The following is a 27,935-nucleotide window of genomic DNA, read 5'->3' on the forward strand; positions in this document are numbered from 1 at the left end:
ACGAGCTCTTTGGCTGCCACTGTAATTGCATGGGGTCTGGCCCAGTCTGAATGGGAGCTTTCTGTATCAAACCGAAATTGTCATTTCTTGCGCACACTAAATGAAGGCTTGTGAAATTAACATGCGGGGGCTTCTTCCTCCCGCCTCGAGCTGCCTGATCTGCTGCCCTCCTAGCGGGGAGGAGGGAGGGGGGGCGTTGAGAAGATTTCACCCCTTCAGAGGAGGGGGGCTGGGGGCTTCGGGAGCTGAGGAGACGAGGACCTGTTCTCTGAAACCAGGCAACCAAGGCCCAACACTGACGACTGGAAACATGCAATTTATCATCGGTTGGCACCCAAAGCAGAACATTACGCATTGTTATATGGTAGAGGGCTTTGACACTCGAGAGTGAGGTGGGGGAGGAATAGGAGCAGGGCTCTCTGGAACATTGGAGCCCCACAGCAGTAAAAGAGGCATGCTGGCAAACCCCCATGTCTTCCCCCCTCCAACTTCTCCAGCGCTTGCTGGTACCAACATTCACTCTGACCCTTGCAGCGCAAGGTGCAGCCCCACATTTAGAGAAGGATCACAAATGGATGCCAGTAAGGTCCTCACTTTTTCCTGGCTCTGGCATGGTGTCATAGGGCTTCAATAGAAGCGAATAGAGCCTCTTGACATGGTCCTTTTGAACTCCCACTCCAAAAACCTCCTCGATCGCCCTCTCCTTCATTTGGACAAACCCTCACAAGTCAAGGCAGCTGTGTCAGGAAGGTTTTCTTTAAACAGTTTACACAAGGTGATTACAGCTCACCAGACCTCGCTAAAGTTCGCTGGTCGAGGGTGGGATTGGTGTCTGAGGAACAAGAGTGGTGAGGATTATGCGGCGGGAGTGTGTGTGCATGTGTATGTGAGAGAGAGAGAGAGAGAGAGCGCAAGAGAGAGAGCTGGAGGGAGGGAGAGAGAGAGCGGGAGGGAGAGAGAGAGAGCGGGAGGGAGAGAGAGAGAGCGGGAGGGAGAGAGAGAGAGCGGGGGGGAGAGTGCATGTCGATGGGTAATTAGGTAACGTGGGACTGCCTACACGTATGTTTGTACTGTGTGGTCATATGGTCTTTCCATGATGAAAAACACACAATGTGCCTGCATGATGTGTAGTCTATACGGCTAAAATGTGTGGGTCTACGCACAAGTGACGTAGTGAGTGTGAGCGAGTGTGTGTGTGTGTGTGTGTGTGTGTGTTCGTTCTGAGAAGGGGTCATGTTGGGCCCTCTACCAACTATACAATCTTAGATGTATAATAGCCCGCTTCAGGGGGATAAGAGCACTTGAGGATCAGGCACTTGGGAAAGGAGGCCCTGGTGGAGTCTGCCGTTACATTAGCGTCAGTGAAGGTAATCCGGCCCGCTGGTACACTCGTCTCCTCTCATCTCCTCTCTTCTCCTCCACTCCTCCAGTGCTGGGAGCTCTGGGTGGACAGAAGATGCCGAGAGTCTGGCGGTGAAACCAGACTGCCCACCAATATGGAAACGGCTATGAGAGGAGAAAGACTCTCAGATCAAAAGGGGCAGCATTTACACATGCCCAGAGGAAGAGCAAATGTTTTCTCTTCCTCTCACGCAAACAACTTTCAAACTCAATGGATTTCAGCTGACGGCTGCAAGACAGGACTTCTGATCAGCTGGTGTTTATTGAAGAGCTCAAAATGCAGACAGCATTGGAGCGGAGGATGAAATCCGAAAGATGACTTCAAACAGATTCTGAGAGTTGCTCTCGAGGCCGTTCACACTCGGTTCAGACAGATCTTCTGACCAGAGTAGAAGAGCAAGTGAATACACATGCAATGATGGGAAGTTTAGTGGTCATTTCAAAGTAATAGTTAGATTGAGAAGATAAGCAGTTGTTTTACATTCTGTTTGCATTCCCGTAGGGATTTATTTTCAGCATTGCTGGTTTCTGGCCTCAGTTGTTGAGGTATAACACCCACAGGGAATGAGACTAATATGGGCCTTCAAGTAAATCTGATACGCACAAGAGAGTTCTGTGAGTGAGATACACTCATTCCATTACGCCATCAATCCACAGGCCTGATAACGCCAACTCCAGATACCAATCTTAAGACTAGTTTGGACCCGTCAGCCATTGTTGGATCTTTAGTGTGCCTATTCTATACTCAAGGGACACTCAAGCAATGCTTTATTTCAGGAAAAATACAGAAAAATAAATGTTTAAAGGCAATAACGTTTGTTGCAGCTATGATGCTTTAAAAAACCTGTAATCCAGGCGCTAACAACATGATCCAGAAGTGCGGATGCCTTCACATACATACAGTACATACATAACACATATATGTGCAGCCTACACAAACTGTTGTGCTGACATATTCTCCCCTTTCCTCATTCTCAGTCATATTCGTGAGAAGCTTGTCTACACTTTAACACCCAATTAAAGTCTCCAGTAAACCTCCCAAATGCAAACACACCCTGTCAGACTAAGAGGGATTTCAGAGACTTTGGGTAGAATCGCGACAGTAATACCTCGGCTAAACGTGGAGAGACGGCACTAACTCCAACGCCTCATGTTCAGTACCAGTGTCAATAAACGAACAAGCGAGAGCGCCTCCTCCAAATAAAAAACCCGGACGCCACATTCTGGAGTTTGGTGATCTGGGTTTGCTGCTTTTTTGTAGGGGGCCCCATTTAGTGAATTTAATGCGGACCAGCCGCTGAGGGTTTAGGGGCTCATCTCGACACTAGGCTGCAGCGTTAATTGATCAGAAAGGGCAATCACAGAGAGATCGGGATCACCTTTCAACAGACCCTATAGAGGATTAAGGCTGCTATTCTGATCATGATGACCACAACAATATTTTTAGTCTGACCTGCCAAATTATGAATAGAGAAAGAGGGAGCCTGGAATCACATTTAGGATAGGACTTTCGCTGAGGCAGAATTTCCAACTTAACGGTTTTGGAAACGAAGTGTTTTTTGGTACATAGCTGAAGACGGTCAAAGTATGCAAGTACGAAATAGTGTGTAAAACAAAGGATAACTATTGAGCTTTGAGATCCCCCCCCCCCCCCCCCCTCTTGTAGGATGACAAAACAAGCAGACATATACAGGCATCTCATTCAGTCTACTCATGTTAACCACCTGGCTGATTTGGCTCAAGAAGAGAAAATACATCACCTCAATCAACTAGGGTCCATTAAGATGGGATACAGATGATACATTTTTTGGGACAAAAGTGCAGTGAAAAAGCCGTTCAGGAGAATAAAAAGCTCAATAGAGCCATTTTAAATCATCAGCACTCCTTATTCACTACTTTTTAGAAGCCAACCCCTTGCCGTTAACATGATAAGTAAACTCTTAAGATGAACAACTTTCCAACACTCAACACATGCATATCTGGGACATCTCAGTGAGAGGCGAAAAAAAGAAGGAAAGAAAATGAAAAAAAAAAAAAAAAGAAAAGGTGAACACTGTTTTGGTTCACACCGTTTCACCCCTCTGCTTCACTTCCATAAACACAAGAAGAAAGGTGACACACAGCAGAGTCGTGTGAGCAGGGACCAAACGTACCCGCCGTGCCAGGTGTTGCTGGACACAACACTGGAAAAGGACCAAACCATTAGTGGCCAGGTGTGATTTGCATACCAAACAGAAATGAAACTGAGCAAGGTTTTCAAATAACAACATATGGGACAGGATCATTTCTATGGAGGACAAAATATGTGTAGGGAGACTCATTTGAAATGGAATGGTGAAGACCAGAGGAAGAGGTGCTGGCAAACACTCGCATCGGAGTTCTGAGAGCAAACGGAGTTGGCTGATAACCGTGGGGTCTCAGGATAATTAAAAGCCAATCCTTCACCGCTGGCACGGTAGGGACTACAGTGGGATAGTGGGAGGAGAAGCTGGTGGGGGTGGTCAAAGTTCATTCTAAAAAGATGTCGAGAGTTAGGAGCAAACGCTAACAGCTGGGGAGGATGGGGGGGTGCCACTTTCTCTGAATTTTGATGGACAGACCAGACCATCCTCTGCAGACAAAGCCAGACACCCAGTTATCGCAAAAAGACGACCAAAGGCATAGACACCTGTGGTGAATTATCATTGTGTTCAAGCATAAAAGTCATTGGTAGGAGGGCTCCTTTCACAGTAAAGCAGAGGTCATATGAGACCAGGTGCACGCTGTCCTGGGGTCTGGGCTGCCTTCTAAGAGGCATGGGTGGGTTGGGGGTAGGGGGAGAAAATTATATGTAAAACAACTGAAGTTCTTTTAGGGGAGCTCTGTTTAGCTTTAAGGATCATTAGGGACCACCAACTACCAAACAAACCACAGGGAACACAGCCATATTATTCTGAAGGTTAAACACCCAGACAGAGGAGGAAGCAATCCCTGAAGATATTATGCAAAACTGGGTGTCTCCTAAAAACACCACACATGGGTTATGGTCCAAACACCAGTTTGCTCTCAGCGCTTCCAATGGCGCATTATTTCACACTTTCATTAACATTTCTTGCAGCATAAATATTTAGAATCTTAAGAACTCAGACAAAATCTTTTCATTGTGGACGAAACTTGATGAAGCGACACCGTGACGTTAGGTCCAGTAACGTCAGAATGTCCCCACTGAGCCGAGCTCCAGGATCCTGCTCGACCTTCCTCCCCACGGACGGCAGCGGCCATCTCCCACTCGCCCCCATGCAGAGCAGAGCTCTGGACTCCAGAGTGACAAACATAAACAGTAGGGCCGCTGTGCTGGAGGAAATTACCTCCCAGAACCACTGGCACACATCCAGCACAGACACATTCATCTGTTTTCCTCCGGCCCGAGTCGCAGAACAGCTCACCAGCACATGGGGGGAGGGAGGGAGCGAGGGAGGGAGGGGAAGACACGAGCCAGAGACGAGTCGAGCAGTGAGCCAATCAGAACGGAGCATGAGAGGAGAGCGAGCGAGCATGAGAGGGAGTGTGAGAGGAACATGAGGGAGAGGGAGAGGGCGAGAGCAAGCGTCTGAAAGTTTTGAACCTGTGATCATGCTAGGTGATGCGGAGCCGGACTGGGGATTCTTCCAATTCGCTGGGACAAAGGAAATTCTTCGGCAAGGAAAACAGTGAAGTGTGAAAAGAGATATTTGGGATTTTATTTTTTAACACCTCACAGCCAGACGACTTGTCAGGACTACGGTGATGTTTTCTTCTCTTTTTTTCCTCCTGTCTTTTTTGCCAGAGATTTAACGGAGGACACACAATTAAGAGCAAGCAAGGGGCACTGACATCTAGCTAACGGATAGTGGGTAAGCGCAAACACATATAAATGTTTGACACATGAAGATCTTCCACACACGCCGCTGAATCATGGCCGAGAACATATCCGACACACGGAACAACCGATTAAAAGGGTAAAAGGACTGGATACGATAGCAGGTAAGAACAAAGGAACTAAAGTAAATTGATATTCAAGCACATTCAAAATTAGACTGAAAAGGGGTCAAAATGGCTAAGACGTTTATAGTGATTTAGAACAGTGCAAACTAATGGGGTTGGGAAAAAAGAAACTGTATAAATCTAGGTAATTACAAATGCATGCCGATTTTAAACAACAAAGAAGACAATTAAGTACTCTCTGATGCAAATCATTTGTTATAAGACTGACAGCTAAATTACTAATGTGTTTCAGAAAATTGTTGGAATCTGTGAAGTTCACATTTAAGGTTGCTATTGAAAAAAAATCTCTTAATTTCAGTTCTACTCTTTTCCACATCTACTTCAGAGTAAATTACTGTATGGGTAAAAGAAAGACAATTATGGGTCAGTATTTGTGACTCAAAAGGAGAAGGATAAATATGTTCAAAATCCCTTATATTTTGAAATACACCAATTTGACCTTGATAATAATGATACAAATAAAGGCTATTAGGTATTAGGTTAGTTCATGAAAATCAGTAAAATCATGACAATTTTAGGAGGGCACACTTCACAAAGCATAAATTCATATCAGTAAAATATAAATTCACTAAAAAATAAATAAATAAATAAATAAAAACACCAGACTCAGCCAGCACTGATAACAGCTCATGGTCACTTCCTAGGTTAATTGCTTCTCTATGGTCTGGACCGAATATTAATGAGCAAACAGGAAAGTCAGATATCACTTGTTACAATAAATGTCACTCCATATAGAAATGGCAGTCGAGGAAAATGTGGAGTCACATGTGAGAGAATGGGAGGTTGCAATAGCGAGGATGACAACAGAAAAAAAATGTTTATATACCACTCTTTACACCTCTCAGGAGGACCGCTAATTCTTTGCTCAACACGAACCGGATGGGGCCTGCACCATACCAGACAGCATGACGCAGTACTTCAGAGCCAGCAACCGTCATAATTCTGAAGACACAAGCCGTGGCTAATGGATTACTACAACAATCTAAAGTAGCAGGACAAGAGCACAGATAAAACCATTCTCCTCTTCCCCAAACAAGGGTGACGTGATACAGCTGATGGGAAGGAGGAGGGGGGTCACTTGTAAGCTGTTGTTGCCACCGCACACCTCCCTCCTGTTAACGGCCCCCACCCCTTCCCTGTCCTGAGGGAGCCCTGTGAACATGCTGGCAAAGCCTGCGGGGACCTCCAGAGCAGAGTGCCTTCTCTTCCTCTTCCACTCGCAGCCCGGTCAGCCAGCCCGAGCCCTTTCCCCCGCGTCATGTCCCAGAGAGACCAGGTGTCCCTGCTGCTGCTGCCCAACGCCTCCGACCCCCTGGACTCCAACGCCTCCCTGGTGGAGAGCGCTGACGGAGAGGAGCCTCTGCCCCTGCGCTGGGCCTCGCTGCTCATCCTGCTGGTCATCATTCCCACCATCGGGGGGAACATCCTGGTCATAATGGCCGTGTCGCTGGAGAGGAAGCTGCAGAACGCCACTAACTACTTCCTGATGTCGCTGGCCGTGGCGGACTTGCTGGTGGGCCTCCTGGTGATGCCTCTGGCCCTGCTGAGCGTGCTCTTCAGTAAGTGACCCCCCAGTCCCCCCCCCCCCCTTACCCTCCTTGGGCGACTGATGATCGTGGTGAGAATTAGCAATCGATCAGTTATGAGTGACCTCACTCTGCCCACTTCTAGCTGCACTGTTGCTTTTTCCTGCCGTCTTCTGACGTTCTATTGTGTCTGTTTGTTGCTGCTGTTGTATGTGAGCCAACTGCTATAAAATACCAATACACCACTTATGCCGAGATTCTTTATGTATTGCTGAGAATGTTTAACTGACGGTATTTGAGGGACACAAGGCCCTCAAATAATTAAATAGATAACGTTCAAACCCCTTCATTTATGTCTGGAATAAATTAACATTCTAGGTAATTTAGAAAGAAAATATTGTATATAAATAATGAAACAAAATTAACAAAATTGAGTGTCAGAAAATCCAAACAGCATTGCTGACCAAATCATAAATAAATAAATAAAATCTTGCTACACACACACACACACACACACAAAAAAAAAACAAGTCGAGGGTGTAATTAAACTGGTGCACAGAATCTCCAAGTTGCTGACCCCGTCCTTCGTGCGCTGCCTGATAAATCCTCACATAAACATCTCTCCATCCAGCCAGGGAACTCACGCACGCTTACAGTGAGCCGGAGATCGGATCAGACTTCAGGCTCCAAAACGCTGCCTCCGAAACACCACAAAAAGCAAAGCCATGTGTGCATGCAGCTGTGGTTCTAAAACAGCGGAACCGAAAAGCATCTCTGCCGATGCTTCTGTTGTGCTGTCGGGGTCCAGCAGGTCCATTACTTCTCATCAGTTAGAGCAGTCAAGCTTCAATGGCATGGCATGTGTTTCACCTCCATCACGCATGGGAGTGGTCAGATAGATGGGCAAACTTCTCCAAAAACAATGCTATCAGTATAGGAACCATGTGCTGCTACTCAAGTGGACGTAGAGGGGAAAATGCTGAGAAGGGAGGTGGGGGGTGGGGGGGGGGGGTACAGCCTCAAATGAATCCATCTCACTTTAAAGCCAGCCTTCGTTGAAAGAAGGAAGGGGAGATGGCAGAAACAACAAATACAACGCACATGTCCTCATCTGGTAGGACATCGACTTCAGAGCTCACAAAGAAGTTTGTGCAATGCGGAGATGAAAAAAGGCTACATGAAACCCAGCGGAGCACACGAGAGGCCCTGTGGAATAGTTTCAGGATGGGCTGGTGGGAGGGGGGGGGGGGGGGGACTGTAGGTCACTGCACTGTACCAAGATGTTAGACAGAAGGGACCTGTGGGGGGGGTGGGAGGGCGGTTCAAGACAGCCTAAACAGACATAAACAAAACTGTAGTGCTTCACACGGGTCACCAAACAGAGTTGTGTGCGAGTCGAGAGACTACAACAAGTGTACTTAGTGGCTTGTGTCGCGGGTGCACGCAAACATCTGCAACTGGAGAAGATTACAGCAAGACTATGACTAGGACTGTGTGCTTTAAACTGTGTGCTTTAAATCACTTCGCCAGTCAACAAAGATAAATACACTACTGTCAGTCTGAGCGCAAAGAACAGTCAGTCATTTACAAGCAAAATTAGCCAGTACAGTGTATATTAAACAATGCTGCCGTGAGTTAAACCCATGGTCCTGATGATACTTACAGTTCTTCGAGTGCATTGCCTAAATAGAATATTCTCTGAAAGTGAAGATAGTCAGGCTAATACAGGTAACAAACTACTTTTTTTTTTAGCTTGGACTCTGTCAGACAGTTCCTCGCTATACTTTTATACATGTAGTTGTACTTTTAAATAACTCCTCTCTACCTGAATTTTATTTGACTTAAAAACTTCATGAGTATATGGAATACTAGCTGTAGGTTTGATGTAAAGCTGGGGGTCGGGCATTTTCACATCTGTGGAGCAGGTGAGCAGAGGGATCACCTTCCGCGATTTTCAATGGTGAAACTATCTAAATGAAATGCTCTCCGATAACAGCTGAAACTAGACAAAGCTTTTGAAGTCTTGAAACCCACCCCCAACCCTTAGTCTTACTTTTTCATAGAGGAGAACATACAGTACAGTGGATGGAAACATGGGAGCCGGCTTATACATCCAGACCACATGGGTGTTTATCTTTAAAAGGGGTGAGAAATATTTACGCCACAGTATTTCCGCCTGGGCAGAAAACATCTGTTGCGATTCTCCATTTCAGGGAAAAGTGAAAACACGTATAAGGGAGTCCCAGACAGAAATGAGAAACAAGCGGTTTTGGTACTGACAGCACCCTTATAAAAACTGGACAGCTGACAGAGCTCCACAACAGATCTGGGAACAGTACTCACTCACACACGCATAATATGTTGAAACAGTTTGTACTTCCAAAGGCATAAGACACAAGAGACAGATCACTTCATTTGCTGGAATAAAATGGGCTGAAACTCAAATTTGTCAGAGAGAGGGCAGCGAGATAAACACAAGCACATGAAAGATGAAATGGTTATGAGCTCCTGAAGGACCCCATTACAGAAATTGCAGCCTCTCGTCAAATTTAAAAACAAAACATGTCTACGAGGGACCTATTGAGGACACAAAACATGTATAAATATTACCTAGTCTAGGTATCTAGTCTGACTACATGATTCCCAAATACAGTCAACTATGTAAAATCATTGTGACTCAGGTCAAGGACCATCTCAGCTTGGTAGGGGCCCAAAATAACTGCAAACCACAATGGAAAAAACAACAGACCATATCAATAACAACAATTAAGTCATATGAGTATCAGCCTGTGTTTACACTGTTCTATAATTATGCATTAACAAACTTTTGCCAAATCCACAGCACACAGTAACACTATCGTAAGGGTTGCAATAGAACATGTTGCTGAAACATGTTAATGAATATTTAAAGAAATAACAGCCTCCCATAAAACATGCTAGTTTGCAAACTGATCCCTCAAACCTTCTATTTGAATGAAACTAAGCCAAAGCATGTGCATCTACCAATGGCTCATTTGAATCACCTCCACATCTTCATGAAAATGTAGTGCCCTGTACAGGTAAAAGCTGCTTCATTGGCATTGCAGAGCAGTTTTATAGGAAATGTACAGACAGAATCTGCAAGTCAAAACCAACCCAGCTAGGCGATAAAGACCTTAATGCCTAGTCAACGTCCCTGAATAAACAATAGCTCTTCAAATGTACAAATCTTAGTTACTGTGGGCTTAGAAAACATTTGACCTGTAACATGTCATGGGAATGAAGGCCTTAAACTCTAGGCTATATTTAAATTACATTTTGAAAAGCCTGCAAATGACCGCATCTTTAACCAAATTAATTTGAAATGGGATGAAATCCAAGTCAATTAGCTGGCAATGTGCTGTCTGAAGCCCAAAATAAACAATACTACAATGACAGCATATCCAAATGAGGAGCAGTGCGAGCTCTTAGTCACGGCAACAGTCCTTGGAGATGCTGGCCTACTCCAGAGACAAATGGGTTACTAATCAGAACCATTTTCACTCTTCAAACTAATCTCCTTGAGCCAATAGCTTAGGCTGCTCCAATTTTCAATGTAGAACATAAAAAAACAGCAAAGGATCTAATCTTATGACTAATGCACATTTCTGTGCTTTTTTTTTACATTTAAGAAAAATGAAAAACGTTTGTTTGGTTTGCCATATAAATCTTGTATAATAGCTGTAAAAAAATGATAACTAATATACTGAACTAGAGAAATAACATGAATAAAACTTTGCTCAAAACTATCCCAAACTGCATCATTGTAGAACACATTTTGTCAGTGTTCCATTTTACATTAGCAATGCCTTCCAAGACAACATCCCTACAACAAAAATAAATTCAACTAATAACTGCTTTCTGCTCTTTTTGCTCCAGACTCAGACTGGCCACTTCCCGAGTTCCTGTGTCCCATTTGGCTCTTCTTGGACGTGCTCTTCTCCACTGCCTCCATCATGCACCTCTGTGCCATCTCCCTCGACCGGTACATAGCCATCAAGAGGCCCATCCAGCACAGCCAGTACAAGTCCCGTGCCAAGGCCATGGCGAAGATTGCACTTGTGTGGATCATATCGATCGGTAAGCATGTGCGATGGGAGCAAGGGGTAAACGGCACATGGATTGCCCTCCCTCTACAGGTGACTAATGTCTGCAGAATTGACTAACGTCTGCTCTCAGTCCCATCTACGGTCTATTTACGATGTACCTTCTCCTCGGGGTGTCGCATTTGGTAATGGCTAGGACATTTATCCTCAAAAACTAGTCTATATAATCGGAATCTTCTTTCAAAAGTTCAGGCACATGGGCAACTGTTTTATACGAACACGTTTGCGAAACCATGCGCAACGCATTAAACCTGACATTTAAAGAAGCAACAGGACACATGCCACACCAGAGGAGTAGGAGCCAAACGGCCTCAGGCTGTGCAGCAGGAGACGCTGCCGAGAGAGAAGGCTGGGAACAGCCTGTGAACGCTTGCCATGTTCCCTCGCAGGTCAGGGACCGTAAACAGGGAGACGTTCAACAGTCATACTCGGGAGGCTTCAGAGGAGTTATGAGTGTACAGAAATAATCTCAAACAGAAAATCAATTTGTCCCGGATTCAAATACATGTAAACCAATACCACTAGGGATCATTTGGTGGGGTTCATTGTGCATTGTGTGTCAAATCTGTCCAGTCTTTGTTTACTCCATTCTGATTAATGCGTTTTCCCATTATTTCTCACTAACTATCTGCGTCAAGCATTTCTTCAACATCCTCTTGTCTTTGAAACTGGACTGCCTCTGACTGACCAATGAACCCATGTTTACATAAGCCCAATGATTTCCTTTTAACGATTCCTGTCTCAGTTACACAGTGGCTTTCAGCGGAGAAAAACGAAATTAAACACCTCACAAGCCATGCTCGTTAACATCTAGTCCAGACAATTCCCCTTGGCTGAGCTGCTTGGAGCGAGTCAGCCGTGGTGCAGCGCCTTGGCTAAGACATCCTGGCCGACACAGACAACGCCCCTCCAAAGGCAGGGCCCGTGCTCACATGCTCGAGACAGACAGCGTCGGCAATCCCCTGCTCTTTTCGCCTGTGCTGGTTTTGCGGAGCTAAAAAGGTAGACGACAGTAGATCAAAAGTAATGATCGCTGCAGAGCAAAATGCAAGTCTCTTGGTCTCTAAAAGACTAATGTATCCTGTGTGGACTTTAGAAGTAGTAAATGAGGGGGGCTACTATTCCATCATATCCCTCAGCCTTTTAATAGTATGTCTGAATATCGAACAGAGAGGACCTATTTGAACTCCATCCGTGCCAGGAATTAATAGCAAAAAGTACACTTTCAAAACTGAAAAAAGACTATAATCCGAGAGCTTCGTTATGACTAACGCTCTTCTTCTTTCTACAGGAATTGCCATACCGATTCCAATCAAGGGCCTGAGAATCTTCCATCACCCAAACAACATCACCTTCAACCAAAACCACACTTGTTTGCTCAAGCAGGACAGCTTCAAAGATTTCATCATGTTTGGATCGCTGGCAGCTTTCTTCATACCACTCACTGTAATGTTGGTCATATATCTGCTGACCATCCAGGCCTTGCGCAAAAAGGCCTACTTGCTCAGGTCACGGGTGACTCAGCGCTATTCTAGGCCCACCATCTCCACAGTGTGCCAGCGTGATCAACCCAACTCTTCTCCATCAGACTCCACCAAACTAGCCATGCTAGAAGGGGTCAAGAGAAACCGAACTGGTAGCCCCCAAAACCCCTTCACGGGGCAGGACATCCCTATGCGGAGACTGTCAACCATGGGTAAAAAATCCATGCAGAACATCAGCAACGAGCAGCGGGCATCAAAGGTGTTGGGTATAGTGTTTCTGCTGTTTGTAGTAATGTGGTGTCCTTTCTTCATCACAAATGTAACGGCAGTATTCTGCAAGAGCTGTGACATTAAGGTGGTGGGTCGGCTCATGGGTATTTTCGAGTGGATTGGCTATGTTTCCTCCGGAGTCAACCCCTTGGTTTACACGCTTTTCAACAAGAACTTCCGCGAGGCGTTTGCCCGCTACATCACCTGTAACTACAGCGGCGGGCCCAGGCCCCCGAAAGTGCAGCAAAAGACCCTGACGCGGATCTCTTTCCGTTCCTCCGTGGCTGAGAACTCAAAGCTCTTCATGAAAAATGGAATGAAGAATGGCATCAGCCCAGTGAACTATCAGAGCCCTCTGCGGAGGAGATCGGCACCGATCCAGTCCTCTACCAGCGTGTTGCTGGACACTTTGCTGCTCACAGAAAACGATGACGGCAAGCCGGATGAAAATGTTAGCTATGTGTGACCTTTTCAACTGGATGTCACTAGACACAACAAGGGACAGTCAGTAAATACTGTGGCTTCCTAAGAACCTGACTGGCAAAAAAGCTCTACTAATAGGTGGAAGTATGATCTGGTAATATCAAGCCTAATGAGTTGACGAGGCTGAAACAGGACCCCATAATGGATGCCAGCAGTTGTTGGACTAAAAGAAAGTGTGGACATTCAGTTCATCTTTATTCTATAACCCAACTTGCTTGCTCTATATGTTGACCCAACTTGCTAGCTCTCAATATGTTGACAAGTCAAGCATGGGGGAAAACACAGCATGGATCATTTGAGCCTTCTATGTACACATGTACAACTGTTCTTGAATGTCACCTGGTTTTACTGAAAAGATGAAAGACTACGTTTTTTGTGCCAAATAAGCAAAAGATTTATAATTTGCCCTTACAGTCTGATTTTTTATGTTTGGAGAAAAAATGCCAACCAATGATTGTAGATGCTAAGTGAGACAAAGAAATCTGTGGGCAGACTTTGGTGTCCTTGCCAAATAAAACAAATAAAGGTTAGAGACAGACACATTTCAGCATTCATAGAGAACAACCTTGAAAAATATGCAAAGCTGGGTTTGCCATAACACAGACGTATCTATTATTAATGACTGTTTACTTAAGTTTTCATAATGAACTGTCATGAATACAACAGTGAGAAAAATACTACACCTCAAACCAGATTTTCATTCCTCTACTTTTGCAACAATGTGCAAGAGCTAGAATCATAAGGCCATGGTAAAGATATCTGAATGTAGGTGAGTGGACTTACTAACAACCAAAAACACCTCAAACATCCATCATCGGATTTGTGCATGAGCCCATAATGGCTAAAGCTAGTAATAAAATCTCAACCAGCCTTTCTGTGATTAATCACCTTTCACGAATGCATCCCAAGTAAAATCCATCAGAAGGACACCAAATTGAGCAGGAGAATTGGGGGGGGGGGGGGGGGGGGGCTTAATCGCATTCTGCCAAGCGCCTACTGTGTCTGATACAAGTGACAAAGAACTTTAATATTCAGGGGTCAATGAACTACAATACCATATGCCTCGTCCAATAAATTCGTACTGTGAGCAAATTTAAGCATTCTCTTCTTAGCCACATAAATGTTAATTAAGGCTGGTAAATCTGCTGGGGAGAAGAGCAGAGGTAATTTGGGAGATGGAAATCACTGAGACCTTCGGCACCTTCACACAGGGTATATAGCTCCATTGGGTGCTGCCTTTCTATTTGTCGGCAAGTGAGACTGGAGAACACCTCTGAATTGTGGCAGTTCAGGAGGCTCTCTAAACACAGGAAGGATTTACACAACGTTTATCTTGCAGCCAATTGATCACGGGAATATCACATAGCCTTTTTTGGGCTTAAAATAGTCCCCCCAGTTCCTCTGCTTGGCCCCAAGCACCGTTACACAGAGCAGAGCAGCCTGATGGGTAAATCCATGTCAGGGAGAGAGAAATGGAGCTCGGTGAGCAAATAAAATATAAAGGGGATGAAAAAAGGAGGAGGACTTATTATGGTACTTCGGGAATTGAGTCGTAACAACCTCTGCCACTGCTCTTCAATTTCACATACTAAACTCATTATTAGCAAAACAAAGTCTAACGGATACAGACAGCAGTTTACCATATCCCAGTCAAAATAAAACACAAATGTTAGTAATTCCTATGAAATGTTGAATTTTTAAAAATTACGCATTTAACCTTTCTTTTAACAAAAATAAAAATATGGTCATCATCCATAAAAACAGAGAAGCTGTAGTCATTTCCGAGCAACATAAAAATGAAATTTACAGCTTGTGCACAAAACCATTTCCGCTTGTTAATATAAACAATCCCAATTAGGAAGTCTTTTATCGCAAGGGTTTTGACTAATGAGAATCAAAAAGGCCTACTACTATACACTCACCCTGCTGAAATATATTTTCAAAATAAAATGCAATTTTAAAGCAAGAGTCTTTCAAGACATGAGGATTATTCCTCAAAAAACAACAACTCATGAATATTGAACACACAGATCAATTTCAGACTCTTACTTGGCCCAATTAGAGCAATTCACAAGTCAATCACTGTAACTCACAACAGAGTATTTTAGGTCTAGAGTACAAAGTTGAACCTGTTTTGAGGGCAAACAAACACCGCAACACATCTGGCACACAATAGCAGACGATAAAGCACAGAGCCAACCCTAAAAGAACTTTATAGCTCTGTATAAGAATAACACCTCAACAACACACACCACAAAACTCGCTATCCGTACTAAGAGCAGAGGGAAGCCATTTCCAGCAAATAATGTCTGTTTGTTTTTGAATGTTTTCAACATGAAGGCTGGAAGGAAGACACAGCAGTGCGAAATAAATACCTTACAATGGTTATTTAGTGGTCAACGGTCATTCAGATCTTCATAAACACATTTGGAAAATATTCGACAAGAATGGAAGGAATGTCTTCTTTGTGCACACATGCAGACCGTCAGAATATCCAGCGAAGTTTGCACAGCATGACATTTTAAGACGCTTAGCAAAACATGACCCCTAGTGGCTACAGGACGGAGTGCAGGACAAGAGAGCAAGAGAGAGTCAGGAACGCGATGACACTTACCTAAACAAGATGAACCCAATGGACTCAACCGCTGCTCTCCTCACATCATCATTCACGTCACTGACCTAAAAAATACAAAACAGTCTAAGCATATTTGGGAGCTTTTTGCCTTTATTCAGACAGGACTGTGAAGAGTGACTGGAAGCTGGGAGTCAGATTGGAACCCGGGTGCCCAGGTGATGTTGATGAACAGAGTAGCCACTTGCACCAAATAGTATTTCTAGTAATCGTATCGCATTTCTCAGAAGGATACAATAATTCAAAGCATTCCACTTAACCAGTGAAAACTAATAATACTATATTTAATGGGGATGTGGTTGTACTGTGATATATCTGCAGACTGAAATTAGGGTGCTGTGTCCATCAATCGCGTTTTTCAACGCTGAGAGCACCCTCAACCTCCTTTTCTCTGCGCTTCATTCAAGTGTTTATTGTTGCTTTGTTACCTATGCTATGAACAGATTTCAAACTTTTGAGTGCTCAGAGTGCTGCGGTAAAAAACGGTCAGTGCCGAGAGCTTATTTCCACCGACGGCACTCAGCACTGTGAACGCTGAACTACATAGACTTTGTATTAAAAATTGTCGTCGTCGGCACAAAAAACGCGATTGGTGGACACCGGCCCTAATACAAAGAAAGATTCGCCTAGTGATCAGTTATCTACATAGTGTAGTGGCAAAGGAACTGGACTAGTATGCAGTAGCCTGAAAAGTTGTGGGTTGAATTCCCGGATTCGACCGAGCTGCAAGGCACTTAAACACAAGTTGCTCTAGGGAGAATACAATTGTAATATAATTGACATATGTAAGTTGCTATGGTTACATGAATAAATGTAATGGAAATGGAAAGAGACACATCTTCAATGCACTGGCTTAGTTGTGAAAAAGAAACACTGATATCATGGCTCACATTTGCCATCGTGACGGCGATACAGCAAAAAAGGGGACTTACAGCCACATGGAGCAGGCGTCGGATGGCCTTGTTGTTCCCGGAGCCGCAGTAGGCCATGGCCACTGTGTACATTCCCGAGCGTCGCAGGATGGGGTCCTGGAGCCACAGAGACACAAAACAGAACATCAGGGTGCCGTCTGTGCAAATTGTGGGCGCCCTGTACACCCGGTCACACCTAGCCTACAGACTTTGTGTCTGTGTGCTTTTAACCGGCCGACATAAAGAACAGTACAGGAGATGTTCAGCCAAACAAATGACTCAGTGTTGCATGTGTCTGGAACTGCATGTCTGGATGGGAGCCTTAAAACCAGCCATGTTAATACAGTCTCCAAATGTACAAAGGTCTGGATACTGTGGACTAACAGAATCTACAGAGTCATAAAACTACAGGTAAGCCAAAGGTCAGGTACACAGACCCAGTACATTTCATAACAATTCAATATTAGACAGACAAAAGAAACACTATATATATGAAAAGACCAACATGGCTATACCACAAGGCACACTACACCATAATCTCTTGGGTGATGCGATATAAGTTGTCATGATGTGCAACAAGTACAACACTCCAGTCAATGCACTGAAGGAAAACACCAAACAGGTTAGCGTCCCATCCTGGTAGCCAACTAGGGCCCCGTGGTACCTTGTCTCTGCAGAGGCTTTCGATGAGCGCGTCAGCCTCCTCCATCCTGCCATACATGACCATGGCGATGCCCACAGCCAGCCCGCGCAGGATCTTCTCGTGCTGGGTCTCCTGGGCGTAGCCCACCATGTCCTCGATGGCCTGGGCCGACTTGGAGCCCAGCATCACCAAGCCCAGACCGAGACCAGCAGCCTCTCCTGTACAGATGCACACGTGAAACAGTTGAGCACACGAACGAACGAACGAACGAACACACACACACACACACACACACACAGGAAAGGCAGATCACAAACACTCAAGCACAAGAGCGACCGCCATACACACCATACATACAGGAGGTAGGCAGGACAGAAACACAGAAATCAAGAGAGCGAAAGAAGAGAGAGGGGAAAAAAACAAAACAAATGCAGACAAAGTGGGGACTGAAGATATGAGCCATTGTTGGGGCTTTGTTATGACAACTGTCTCCTCTTGCAGACACAACAGAGCAGATAAAAGAGGATGAGCAGAGTCACTAATTACTGGTCAGCTTCCTTCAGGCACTGTCCCAAGACACCGCTCTGTTCAGTACCAAACACAGGGCCCAAAATGATAAACGCTGGCATTTATTGGGCATCGGGAGCCAGCGGAGACATAAACCTGGGCCGCCACTGAGGAATGGGTAAGCTTACAGAGACTGGCATATGCAAGTGATTAACTAAGTTAGCAAATAAGCTACCAAGTCTCTCCTCAGGAAGATACTTCTCTAAACACCAGCTAGATGGTGTTTATATACAGATCCGCTATAGACGTTTTATCACATCCGAGTCGAGATGATAATGAGGGGAAAAATGGCTCAGGATTAATGAGACTCGGTGCTCCATCTGCCCCAGACCATTCATGGTTCTACAGCTGTCTGTTCTTCAGTGTTTCTGAGTAAGACAGTTGCCCTGTAGTATAAACAGCAGCGGTATTGTGATCCACTTACCTGTAACTGCGTCATCTTGATACAGGTTTGACTTCAGAAGGTCATAAACATCCTGTCGTGCTGTGCCAAGGGCTGCTAAGCCAAGGCCCAGGGCCCCACCATGGCGAACAATCTGTGAAAAAAACCAGATCAAAGCAATGGATTCAATGCAATCTGGAAATGTGATTTCCAACAACATAAACAACGACTCTTTGACACTTACATCGTTGCTGGCATTCTTGAGCTGACTGAGGAGATAATCAATGATGTCCCCTCCATGGTTGGCGTGGATGAGACCCAAGGCATACAAGCCACCACCTTCCTGATAGGCAGAGCCAGGCGAGGTGTCCTTGGGCAGGTATGTGGCCATCAACTGCAATGCTTCTTTTTCATGGCCCTGCACATTAACAGAGGCGAAAATGAGAATTTTCAAACATTCCCTCATCGCTGCACTAAGAAAACTTTGTTGAGACATGAAAGTTTACCTTGTGGATGACACCAAGGCTGGCTGTGGCTGTAAATTTGGCCCAGTTGGTCGCCCTTGCGAGCCATTCCAAATTCTCTCTGTTCAAAAGGTATTAAAAACAATACATTAACATTTTTGTATCTTTCTGTATGTAAAGTGTAACCTTAGTCTTGGTTACTTTCATTAGATCAACTATAAAAAGGACCCTACCTTAGAAACTGGTCACTTGTGGTTCCTGTATGCATGAAGGAGTTGGCTATGACCGTTGCTGTGTGACACACTGAATTTCGAACAGCATCCTGACACATAAAACAAACACGAAGGACAACTTAGTTGAAGAGGCTAAAAAATGCATCCAAGGTACTAACCAATACTATGAAATATTAAATGTGTTTGTTTTTGGCAGGTTATGTCCACAGTATAATGCACTGAGGATGGGGACTTTAGGTCTCTTTTAAGTATGGTGGGCCAATAAATCACTTTTTTGACGTTAACTCTCATTTTTTTTAAATATACAGTTTGTGAGCGAGCTCCATTCCTGTTTTTTTACATATTATAACAGGCTAGGACTATTTCATACAATCAACATACTGTTTTTTACCTAATTCTAAGAGCTAGAATTATGGCATTGTGGTAGCATGTCTCGATAGCCTCGCCCCAGTCCACCAAATAGCTCACTTTAATCGTAAGGTACTAGTCTGACTTCTTTCAATGCGTTTACATTTACCTCAGCCATCAAACTTTAAAGGAGACACTATATTATTCATGTTCTCTAATGGCAGAATTAACTACGTATACATTGGTACAACTCAGTCCATTTTTTATAGAATCTGAACTGGATTTATCATAGCCCTTTGGTGTAAAAAGAAAACAAAACAAAGCAACCATCTTACCTTTGTGTTTTTCAGAATCATCAAGTCTGTATTGTTATTTCGAATGAGAAACTGGAGATGCAATTCGATTGCCATTTCTCCACTCAGTATCTTAATCATTTTTGAGTTCTGGTCTTTTGGTTCATCTTTCTGCTGAAAAAAATTAGGCAAATTGGTGACAACTTCCAAATTGTCAATGACATAATAACTTTACTAAGCAGTAGTAAAGGGTCTTGGATCTAAAACTGGGGAACTAACTACCTAACCTAAAGCACCAACAGCAACAATGCTGCAACAAGCTTGCTAGAGCACTCTAACAGTCGTCCTTTGGCGATATGTCTAGCAGCATCTTGCTATGAAAGCTTTCCTTACATTTTCACACGGTTTCCGACCCGGACCACGGAACAGAGTGCGTAGCCTGGTCGGCTAGTGGGAATGACAGGTGTTTATCTGTTTATCTGACCATGTGCCATCGAAATTCATTTTTTACATTGAGGATACATTAACTACTTGCTTTGCATTCAGATAGATCTCTCCAAAAAGTGGTACTGTACATTTATTCATTGTGTTGCATTAACCTGGCATTTTTCATGGAGTATAAAATGTCTAGATTAAATATGTTTACAGTTCCAAGAGACAGTAGGAATGCATTCTTACCAAGTCAGCCTTTCCTGCAGGTGAGCTTCCAACTTTTTCCTCAGTCTCCATGGCATCACTACAATATTTGCGATAAAAATAAAAATAAGAACATTCCTTTTTTTTGTACAAGGTTAACGATAATACAGATTGTATGCCGGTGCATGTTACAATTTATGAAGGCTACAAGTAGTCCTCAGATGTCAGGTCACTCTTCCTCCCGCCTCACCTGTCTTTTTCTGGTGTGGGCACGGTGCCCGTGTTGGTGGAGCCAGGCACAGCAGGGATTGGCGTGCCGACAGTGCGCAGGTTCTGGATGACGGACGAGAGGAACTGTTGGCTGGCGCTCTCGTAAAGATCAAAGCAGATCTGGTAGGCCATCAGCAGGTTGTCCTCCTTCACTAGCTTCTCCAGGATGTCACTCACTGCTTGTGGGTCATCCAGGAAAATCAAGCACTGGACAAAAACAGGAGACAATATGCATACAGTGAGTGGACGCAGCCTTGTATACATGTATAAAAACACAATGGGATTAGGAAAGGAAAACATATTCCACACATGTTGAGAACCATGGTACATGAATGGCTTTTTCACCATTGTGCTCAGAAAGGAACAAACGACAGTCAGTGGTTACCTGGCAGACATTGATAAAGTCAGGCTTCTCCAGGTTCATGTAGAGTTTCACAAGAACTCTGAGGACCTCATTACGGAATTTCTTATTCTGCATCAACGACATGCAGATCTTCAGACTGTAGGCAAGGAGTCCCCCTACATCATTCTAAACACAACAGAAAAGGGAGATCAAAATTCTGGTTGGTTAACATTATAAAATACCAAATGAAATATCACATTAATGTTCTCAACTACATACCGACTCCAAGATGGTTTTCTCAAAGATGTCCAAGCGCCGTGTCTCCAGAGCAATGCCAATGGCCTGCTTGTACTTGTGGTCATCCAGGCATCTTTGAAACATCTTATTAACAATTCCCTCCAGACGGGGATCAATGGTCTTCTTCTCTTCATCCTCTGGCAGCTCAGCATTTTCCACACGCAATTTGGTATAGTGATCGATGCATTTAGCTGAAGACAAAATGTTAAAAACAAGTCAAGAATATTTTGTAGACTGCCCAACAGAGTGGCTAAACTTTCGGTTTTATTGCTCACCAATAATGGTCTCCACATATTCCGAGTCATCGGTCACATTGAAAAGGTCACCAGCACCGAGGGCGTAGTTCAGGGATTCTTCAAAGGCCCCAAGATGATAAAAAACTTTGGAGGCAACAAGGGCTGCAAACTCCCTACTCCGGAATGTCTCATCTTCATACAAAACTTCACTGAACAGGAAAAAGCCACAGTTTGCCACAGTAAATATTAAGGATTCATACTGGGATGAAAGTAGGGTAAAGAGACATCAGTCAATCATCACTTACATCTTGTCAACAGATTCGGAAATCTCAGCCCAGAAGTCATTGACAATGGCATTCAGTTTATGAAGAGCAAATTCCTGTGGACATAATTATATCGGAATAAGTACACTTTTTTAGTACACTACTTTCGAGACAGTCTCGAAAACTAAACGGTGTGTTCAATGTGGCCGCACATGTTTACCTTCAACTTCGGCTCGTCCTCATCCAGGAGGGATATGATTCCAGCTTTAAAGAAAACAAACACGACTCAGATCACGGCTGTAAACATCGGTAATAACTGGTCACGTTAGCTAGATACCCAAAGTGCCTTGCATAAAACCACCATGCAACGTTAACCTAGGCTACAACAATCAACACCTGACGTTAGCACGATATTTTATTATTGTGAACTTTACAGTGCAAATAGCTGACCTACCCAACCATAAAAAGCTCAAATAGATCTGTCAACAAAAACTGTCCACCACTATCCTTTCCCATCAATCATATCGTATAATAAGATCAAATCGTATAATAATATTTATAATATAATAAACGTTGAGAAGCCATATCTAGCTAACGTGAATATAGCATATAACGTTAGCCAAAGCCCTAACATAAACGTTAGCTGGCTAATCCCCACAGAGTTACAGAGCAAATTAACTTACTACCTGAACTATTTACCACACATAAGTTAAAAAATAATCTTTAGTCATCATCTAGATCATTGCAGTTCAGACTAACCCACACGCTGACACCAACTAATAGTTGATAACGCTCAACGAACGAAATGTTAGCTACCGGTAAAATGTCAGTCATCGTTGGCTAGCTAGCCAGTTGCTTTCAGTCTCTATGCCAAAATATAGCTTCTGCTAATCTACATAACACACTATGCTACCTATAGCTAACAGGCAGGCGCTTTGCTTGCCTGATAAAGTGATAACGTTGTAGATGTAGGGTTGTAGATATTAATTCACAATTATAACCAGAGAAGCTATTACTACAAACATCAGACTTTTACAGAGGTCATTCTTATATAATTGAAAAATCTCCACTGTTAGATGTCTAACGTTATCCAAGCTAGGATAGCAACTTTGAAGGCTGGCTAGTGACTCAGCTATATCAACGGCATTTTTGACCTAAAGAAGATTTGTGCTTACCGGCAGAGGTGATCATATTGTACTCCTTATTCACCTGCCCAATCTGCACTCACTAAATTGAATCTACCTGTAAAACCCAACGAATCTCGACTATGTTTTTTTCCAATTATAAACCCCGTTAAACCACAGGGGTAAACGTTCACTGCAACTTGCCTCACAATGAGCTTTTCTTTTGTCAGGACCCTTTGGATCTCAGCTGCTGACCCAAAACGTGCCTGACTAGAATGACGACAAACAATTTCGAAGTTTTGAAAACGCAATTTCCTCCTGAATAATTTAAACATTAAATGTTTTTTACATATTTAGTTTTTAATTTATTTATTTATTCATTCATTCATTCATACCAGTCACCTTTAATGGCAGGTGACCCTATTTTGATGAGAGCACATCTCTACCAAACATAGGCCTACAGAAGAGAACGATGTAGGCCTATTTCCCCAAATGTCCTAGTAAGCTCATTTGTTTAACTTGTTTTGCTACTTTGTTTGGAAGTATTAAGCATATTAACCATGACAATCTCATGGAGGATGTCTACATTTATTTTAACATAGATTGTAATTTAAGATCTGATTAGTTAATATCAAAGGGTTCATATTTTTTAGGTATGTAAGCCTATGGCCCTACATATTTTAATGTAGCCTACCATAGCCTATTGGTCGATTATCAGGGCTACTTTACCCAAGCTGACCCCATATGAATTCAGGCGACCTTAAGGTTGGGAAACGATGTGGTAGCCTAGCAATTTCCTTTAGGAAGTCAGTTTACCCGCTTTTTACAGTCAATGTCTGTGGGTCTGATTTCTCTGGTCTGATTTAGTGATGTCAGATAATATAGTCTTTAATCATGCATCATAGGGTTTGCTAACTCTTATGTCAGTGTTCTTCAGTCAAACCTTGCATTGCATATGGCTTACCAAAACACACACACACACACACACACACACACACACACACACACACACACACACACACACACACACACACCTTAATCTGGTAAAGGGGGTAAAAAGGATATTTTATTTTAGTGAGAGTACTCAAAATTATAACAGAATGTTATCAAAAAGTAGAAATAAAAGCTATTGGTCTAAAGTAATTAACACACAGTATACCTTAAAATAGTTGTAACATGCATCATTGTGGCATCACCACATGCATTTACAACCCATTGACAGCAACACACTGAACAAATTGCATAGGTGTTTGATCAGTCACTTAAAATAAACATAATTTTTACATTTGACATTTCCAGATTCCGGTTCTCTGAATGTATGGGTTACAATTTATTCATGTATTTGTACAGTCAAGTCACACTGTATTGTGCCAAAAGTGCCACTGCAACAAATTAGGCCTATTCCAAGACAATATTGCCTATATTCAATTATTTCAAGTCCCTGATGAGCTAATTCCATTGGAAAAATCTCCTTGATGTCCTCTTGACTTTAGTGGGATACCTTCAACTGTTTCCATGGAACCTACAAGGATAGAGAGAATCACTGCAACACTGCCCACTTGCATGCCATAGCCTATATTCTTTGAATGAATTACTTGCATGTCCACATGAACTACGTACGAGATGTGCAGCTAGGTTGACCTCTGGATTGTCTTTGTTGCCTCCTCCGAGACAAACATTTCAGTGACCAGAGACGGTTGTTTGTTCTCACATTATCTGAAATACCAGTGGAAAATACGAAACAATTTCACCATACAGCATAAAAACTTGCTGCATAAATGTATCTATGATATGACATGATCTCCAATTTAGGGTAGGTATTGGGCTATTACAGACTGTAAACCCAGCCCGATCTGCCAGTGATGAATTGCAGCTTGAGCTAGGTCTGATAGCCAAGTTAGCTATTAATGCATTCAAAACTTCATCTCATGACAATCATTTGACCTTTCTATCACAGTAGCCTTCTTTGATGTTGTCTATAAAGATTCCACTCATTGGTTGCTGTAGCCTACACTTCAGGCTACAAGAATCCGCTTTTCCTGGATAAACCATATAATTATTCTAGAATACTCAACCTGAAGAAAGAGACGAGTGAACAGCTTTGTTGACATGTCTCTTGATAGACAACATTTTTTCCACAGTGTTTGGAATGTATAAACCAGCCCATATGGAGTCACTGGAATGTTTTCGATACACTGAGTGCAGTAAACGTTCCAAAACTTGAACAGACTGAAGTGACCCCCTTGTCTCAGCTGCAGAGTGGACCAAACCAATCACAGCAGGAAATATTGGAGAATGTTTCGTCCGGGCTCTCACGTCCTTCATAATTTCCTTGATGCAGATGTGATTACAATTGCTGCTGATGTATTCGTGCTTGAAAATAAATATTATCATGGCAGAGTCAATTGATCTGGCGGCTGCTGTAGCATTTCTGCTCGACCTAATCGTCCTGTGAATGTCACCAAGTCCAGGTTCATGTCCGTCCTTGACTGAAGCACCCGTACCTGCCTTATCTTGAATGGGTAAAATGTCTTTGATATCTGCCACGTCGTTCAGTGTATTGGTCTGGTTTTCAGGACGTGTGTTGTCATTCAAAGTCGTGTTTGCCGAGCTAGGATTATGCTTACTGTCGCTGAACATTTCATCAAGCAGTGTCTGTAACGAATTGCTTTGATCGCCGTCATTTTTACAGACCTCTCCAATAAGATAAATCTTCTCCTTGCCTCCTATACGGCACACCGTTTGTTGAAATTCATCTTCAAGTTTTTCTTGCTCGTCACCTTGTCCAGCCCCTGGTGCGGCCATGACTAACCGATTTATTTGAAAAACGGACGATTAGCCTTGGCTTTGTCCACGTTTCATACCGAAATTAAATAATGCACTTTCGGGTATATTGTTCGTTAAACAATACAATCGAAGGGCTATATCCCATGGCGTGTGCGGAAGCTTTCATAAATTAAGCTCACTAAGCTAAAGTCTGGCACTGTGTTGTTGCAATGGACTATGGGACTTTGAGGGTGGAAGTAAGGAACAGCTTCCAATTGGTCAATTTCGCTAATAGGTGTGTGACCATCGCATACAATTTAACTTAGTGCAAATAGTTAATTTTTAATAGGCTACATGAGTAAACATGGAAGAGCCTTCACAATAGTTGATTTCATAGACTAGAACGGATTGTTGAGGTCGAACTTAACCATTATTCTGGCCTCAGATGAATTTTCACCAGGAGAGCGCGGGACCGCGCCACAAGTAGCGCAGGCCGCTGAATGTAATATTTTCCTTGCTACTTTGCGGAGGGTAAGGGTTGATCAGGGCACTGTCAGTTAACCGACATGAGTCGTTGTTCCATGTTCAGTCAGTATGCATGGCCGTAACTACCATTGAGGACACCGAGGTCATGTCCTCGGTATTCTTTTCTTCAAGTTTCGTTTTATAAGTGTTACACGTTAAGTCTTCTTCCGTATTGAACTGATACGGAACGCTCTTTGTTCTGTATTTTAACTGCTCAATGCACGCACGTTACAATGAAAAACACACACAAAATTGATGTGATTAAACATAGAGCCATACAATTAAGTGTGAACGTTCATTGAATGCATGCGTGTACATGTAGCCTACGCGTTTGCGTGACGGAAACTGAAACTACGTTGGTGGCAAAGTTCCGCGTCAACCTGTTGGAAGGCTATAATTATTTAACGACATTTAATAGAACAACGTGGATTCTCGCAACTCCCATAAAAACAGAGCAGAGGATGTACAATACATTGTTTAGCATAGATAGGTACTTTATTGATCCCCAAGGGGAAATTCAAGGATTGAGTATCGTTTAGTCAAATTTGATCATGGTCAGATCTAGTCTTTCATTTAAAGATCTCCAGATTTCTCCAGATTTCTGCACGGCCGTTTACCATAGACAAAAGTTGCTATTGTGTTTCCTGAATCCTTACATTCAGGCATTCAAATGAAATTTCATTATAAACCATATCCATTTTTTCTCCATTCTCCCATGCAACCATGCAAAAGCAATGCACTATTGTACGTATATCTTACATTAGTAAAGCAGGCCTCTGATGTGCATATGACACGCTAACATGTGCATATGCATAGTTTTCACAAACTTTTTGTGAACAATTTTGGCACTTCAAACATTGACTGCTTTGAAGTGAAAGTGCATGTCTAACTATATAGCATAATAATCATTGTAATGATCATCATAATGATGATTTGATGGGGGGTGGGGTGTAGGTACGTGTAGGTGGGCCCTATGACCCCAAAGTCTGCCATAACCAGGCCTCAACTTAAAGAAGCTAAGCTCCATGCCCCGCGCTCCATTTCACATTGAATGTTCCTTATGTTATTTTCACATAGTTGGCAACCCTAGCTATGACCCTGCAGTTTATATGCAGCATTCCCTACACTGATGAGGAGATGCAGAGCATTCTTAATCACAGAAGGAGTAGGGTCCAGTTTAAATAACCAAAGTCAGTTTGGGAAAAGGCTCTTGAGGCTCTACAAAAAGAATATTGTGGAAAAGTGTGTTGGTTCAAGTTATGAACAAAACATGTTATACAATGAACAAATCTATAGTTCTATGTCGTTGGCAACATGATCAGAGGGGTCGGAAGAACCCCCCTGGCATTTCGGGATGCCCAAAATGTCTAGCGATGGCCCTGACCTCGGTATTTTAAAAATCCTGGTTACGGCCTTGTCAGTATGGACGTGTTTTCATGGAGATCAACAGAAAAACGTCTTTCAGTGCATGTAGCCTAGTCTTGTCTTTAGAGTACAGTTATAAGTGCGTCCTATAATAGCCTAATCGTTTTACAGTTAAGAACACCGTTTTGAAACATAAACTCATAGCAGGAGCTAATGTTAAGGAGTGCTGGAGAAACCGCGCTATTCAGTGATCAGTGGCTCCGCGTAGAAAACGTGACTCGTTGCGTTTCCGTGAACGTGTGTCCCTCCCAGTCTTCTGGCTTGGA

At 43.3% G+C, this 27,935-nt stretch overlaps 3 protein-coding genes across 6 annotated transcripts in view; 1 reads left to right on the forward strand and 2 right to left on the reverse strand.

Moving 5' to 3' along the window:
* The window catches only part of psmd1 (proteasome 26S subunit, non-ATPase 1), a 42,025-nt gene extending 18,845 nt beyond the window's left edge, over positions 1-23,180 (reverse strand). For 2 of the 4 annotated variants that reach the window (XM_062555372.1, XM_062555370.1), the window contains exons 1-16: positions 23,005-23,180; positions 22,050-22,093; positions 21,872-21,945; positions 21,606-21,775; positions 21,313-21,521; positions 21,076-21,219; positions 20,671-20,897; positions 20,463-20,520; positions 19,827-19,955; positions 19,144-19,232; positions 18,953-19,031; positions 18,691-18,864; positions 18,489-18,600; positions 17,519-17,715; positions 16,876-16,971; positions 15,926-15,990 (exon numbers count right to left, since the gene is read on the reverse strand). In XM_062555372.1, coding sequence (XP_062411356.1) covers positions 15,926-15,990; positions 16,876-16,971; positions 17,519-17,715; positions 18,489-18,600; positions 18,691-18,864; positions 18,953-19,031; positions 19,144-19,232; positions 19,827-19,955; positions 20,463-20,520; positions 20,671-20,897; positions 21,076-21,219; positions 21,313-21,521; positions 21,606-21,775; positions 21,872-21,945; positions 22,050-22,093; positions 23,005-23,020 — 1,883 coding nt within the window. In that variant the 5' untranslated portion in view covers positions 23,021-23,180. Of the gene's footprint in view, positions 1-15,925; positions 15,991-16,875; positions 16,972-17,518; positions 17,716-18,488; positions 18,601-18,690; positions 18,865-18,952; positions 19,032-19,143; positions 19,233-19,826; positions 19,959-20,462; positions 20,521-20,670; positions 20,898-21,075; positions 21,220-21,312; positions 21,522-21,605; positions 21,776-21,871; positions 21,946-22,049; positions 22,094-23,004 lie in introns of all 4 variants that reach the window. The other 2 variants (XM_062555371.1, XM_062555369.1) reach the window with 1 other exon arrangement.
* On the forward strand, positions 4,998-14,246 carry htr2b (5-hydroxytryptamine (serotonin) receptor 2B, G protein-coupled). The gene is made up of 4 exons (XM_062556872.1): positions 4,998-5,403; positions 6,270-6,983; positions 10,848-11,048; positions 12,366-14,246. The coding sequence occupies exons 2-4, from the start codon at positions 6,683-6,685 to the stop codon at positions 13,292-13,294; spliced, it is 1,431 nt and encodes a 476-aa protein (XP_062412856.1). The 5' UTR covers positions 4,998-5,403; positions 6,270-6,682; the 3' UTR covers positions 13,295-14,246.
* An 817-nt stretch (positions 23,181-23,997) lies between the features above and the next one.
* On the reverse strand, positions 23,998-26,157 carry LOC134102658 (uncharacterized). Its single transcript, XM_062556827.1, has 3 exons — positions 25,029-26,157; positions 24,574-24,669; positions 23,998-24,475 (listed from the first exon to the last, which is right to left on the reverse strand). Exons 1-3 carry the CDS (start codon positions 25,756-25,758, stop codon positions 24,387-24,389), a joined length of 915 nt encoding a protein of 304 aa, XP_062412811.1. The 5' UTR covers positions 25,759-26,157; the 3' UTR covers positions 23,998-24,386.
* Between the last annotated feature and the right edge of the window lie 1,778 nt (positions 26,158-27,935).

Source organism: Sardina pilchardus, chromosome 15 (genome assembly GCF_963854185.1).
Source record: "Sardina pilchardus chromosome 15, fSarPil1.1, whole genome shotgun sequence".
Taxonomy (NCBI): domain Eukaryota; kingdom Metazoa; phylum Chordata; class Actinopteri; order Clupeiformes; family Clupeidae; genus Sardina; species Sardina pilchardus.

Excerpts from the sequence above, each read along its gene's own strand:
- LOC134102658 (XM_062556827.1), bottom strand. The coding sequence starts at position 25,758 with ATGGCCGCACCAGGGGCTGGACAAGGTGACGAGCAAGAAAAACTTGAA. Across the intron at positions 24,670-25,028 it reads TCACTCGTCTCTTTCTTCAG|ATAATGTGAGAACAAACAAC; the intron begins GTTGAGTATTCT and ends CTGGTATTTCAG. Across the intron at positions 24,476-24,573 it reads TCAACCTAGCTGCACATCTC|GTTCCATGGAAACAGTTGAA; the intron begins GTACGTAGTTCA and ends CTATCCTTGTAG.
- htr2b (XM_062556872.1), top strand. The coding sequence starts at position 6,683 with ATGTCCCAGAGAGACCAGGTGTCCCTGCTGCTGCTGCCCAACGCCTCC. Across the intron at positions 6,984-10,847 it reads CCTGCTGAGCGTGCTCTTCA|ACTCAGACTGGCCACTTCCC; the intron begins GTAAGTGACCCC and ends TTTTTGCTCCAG. Across the intron at positions 11,049-12,365 it reads TGTGTGGATCATATCGATCG|GAATTGCCATACCGATTCCA; the intron begins GTAAGCATGTGC and ends TTCTTTCTACAG.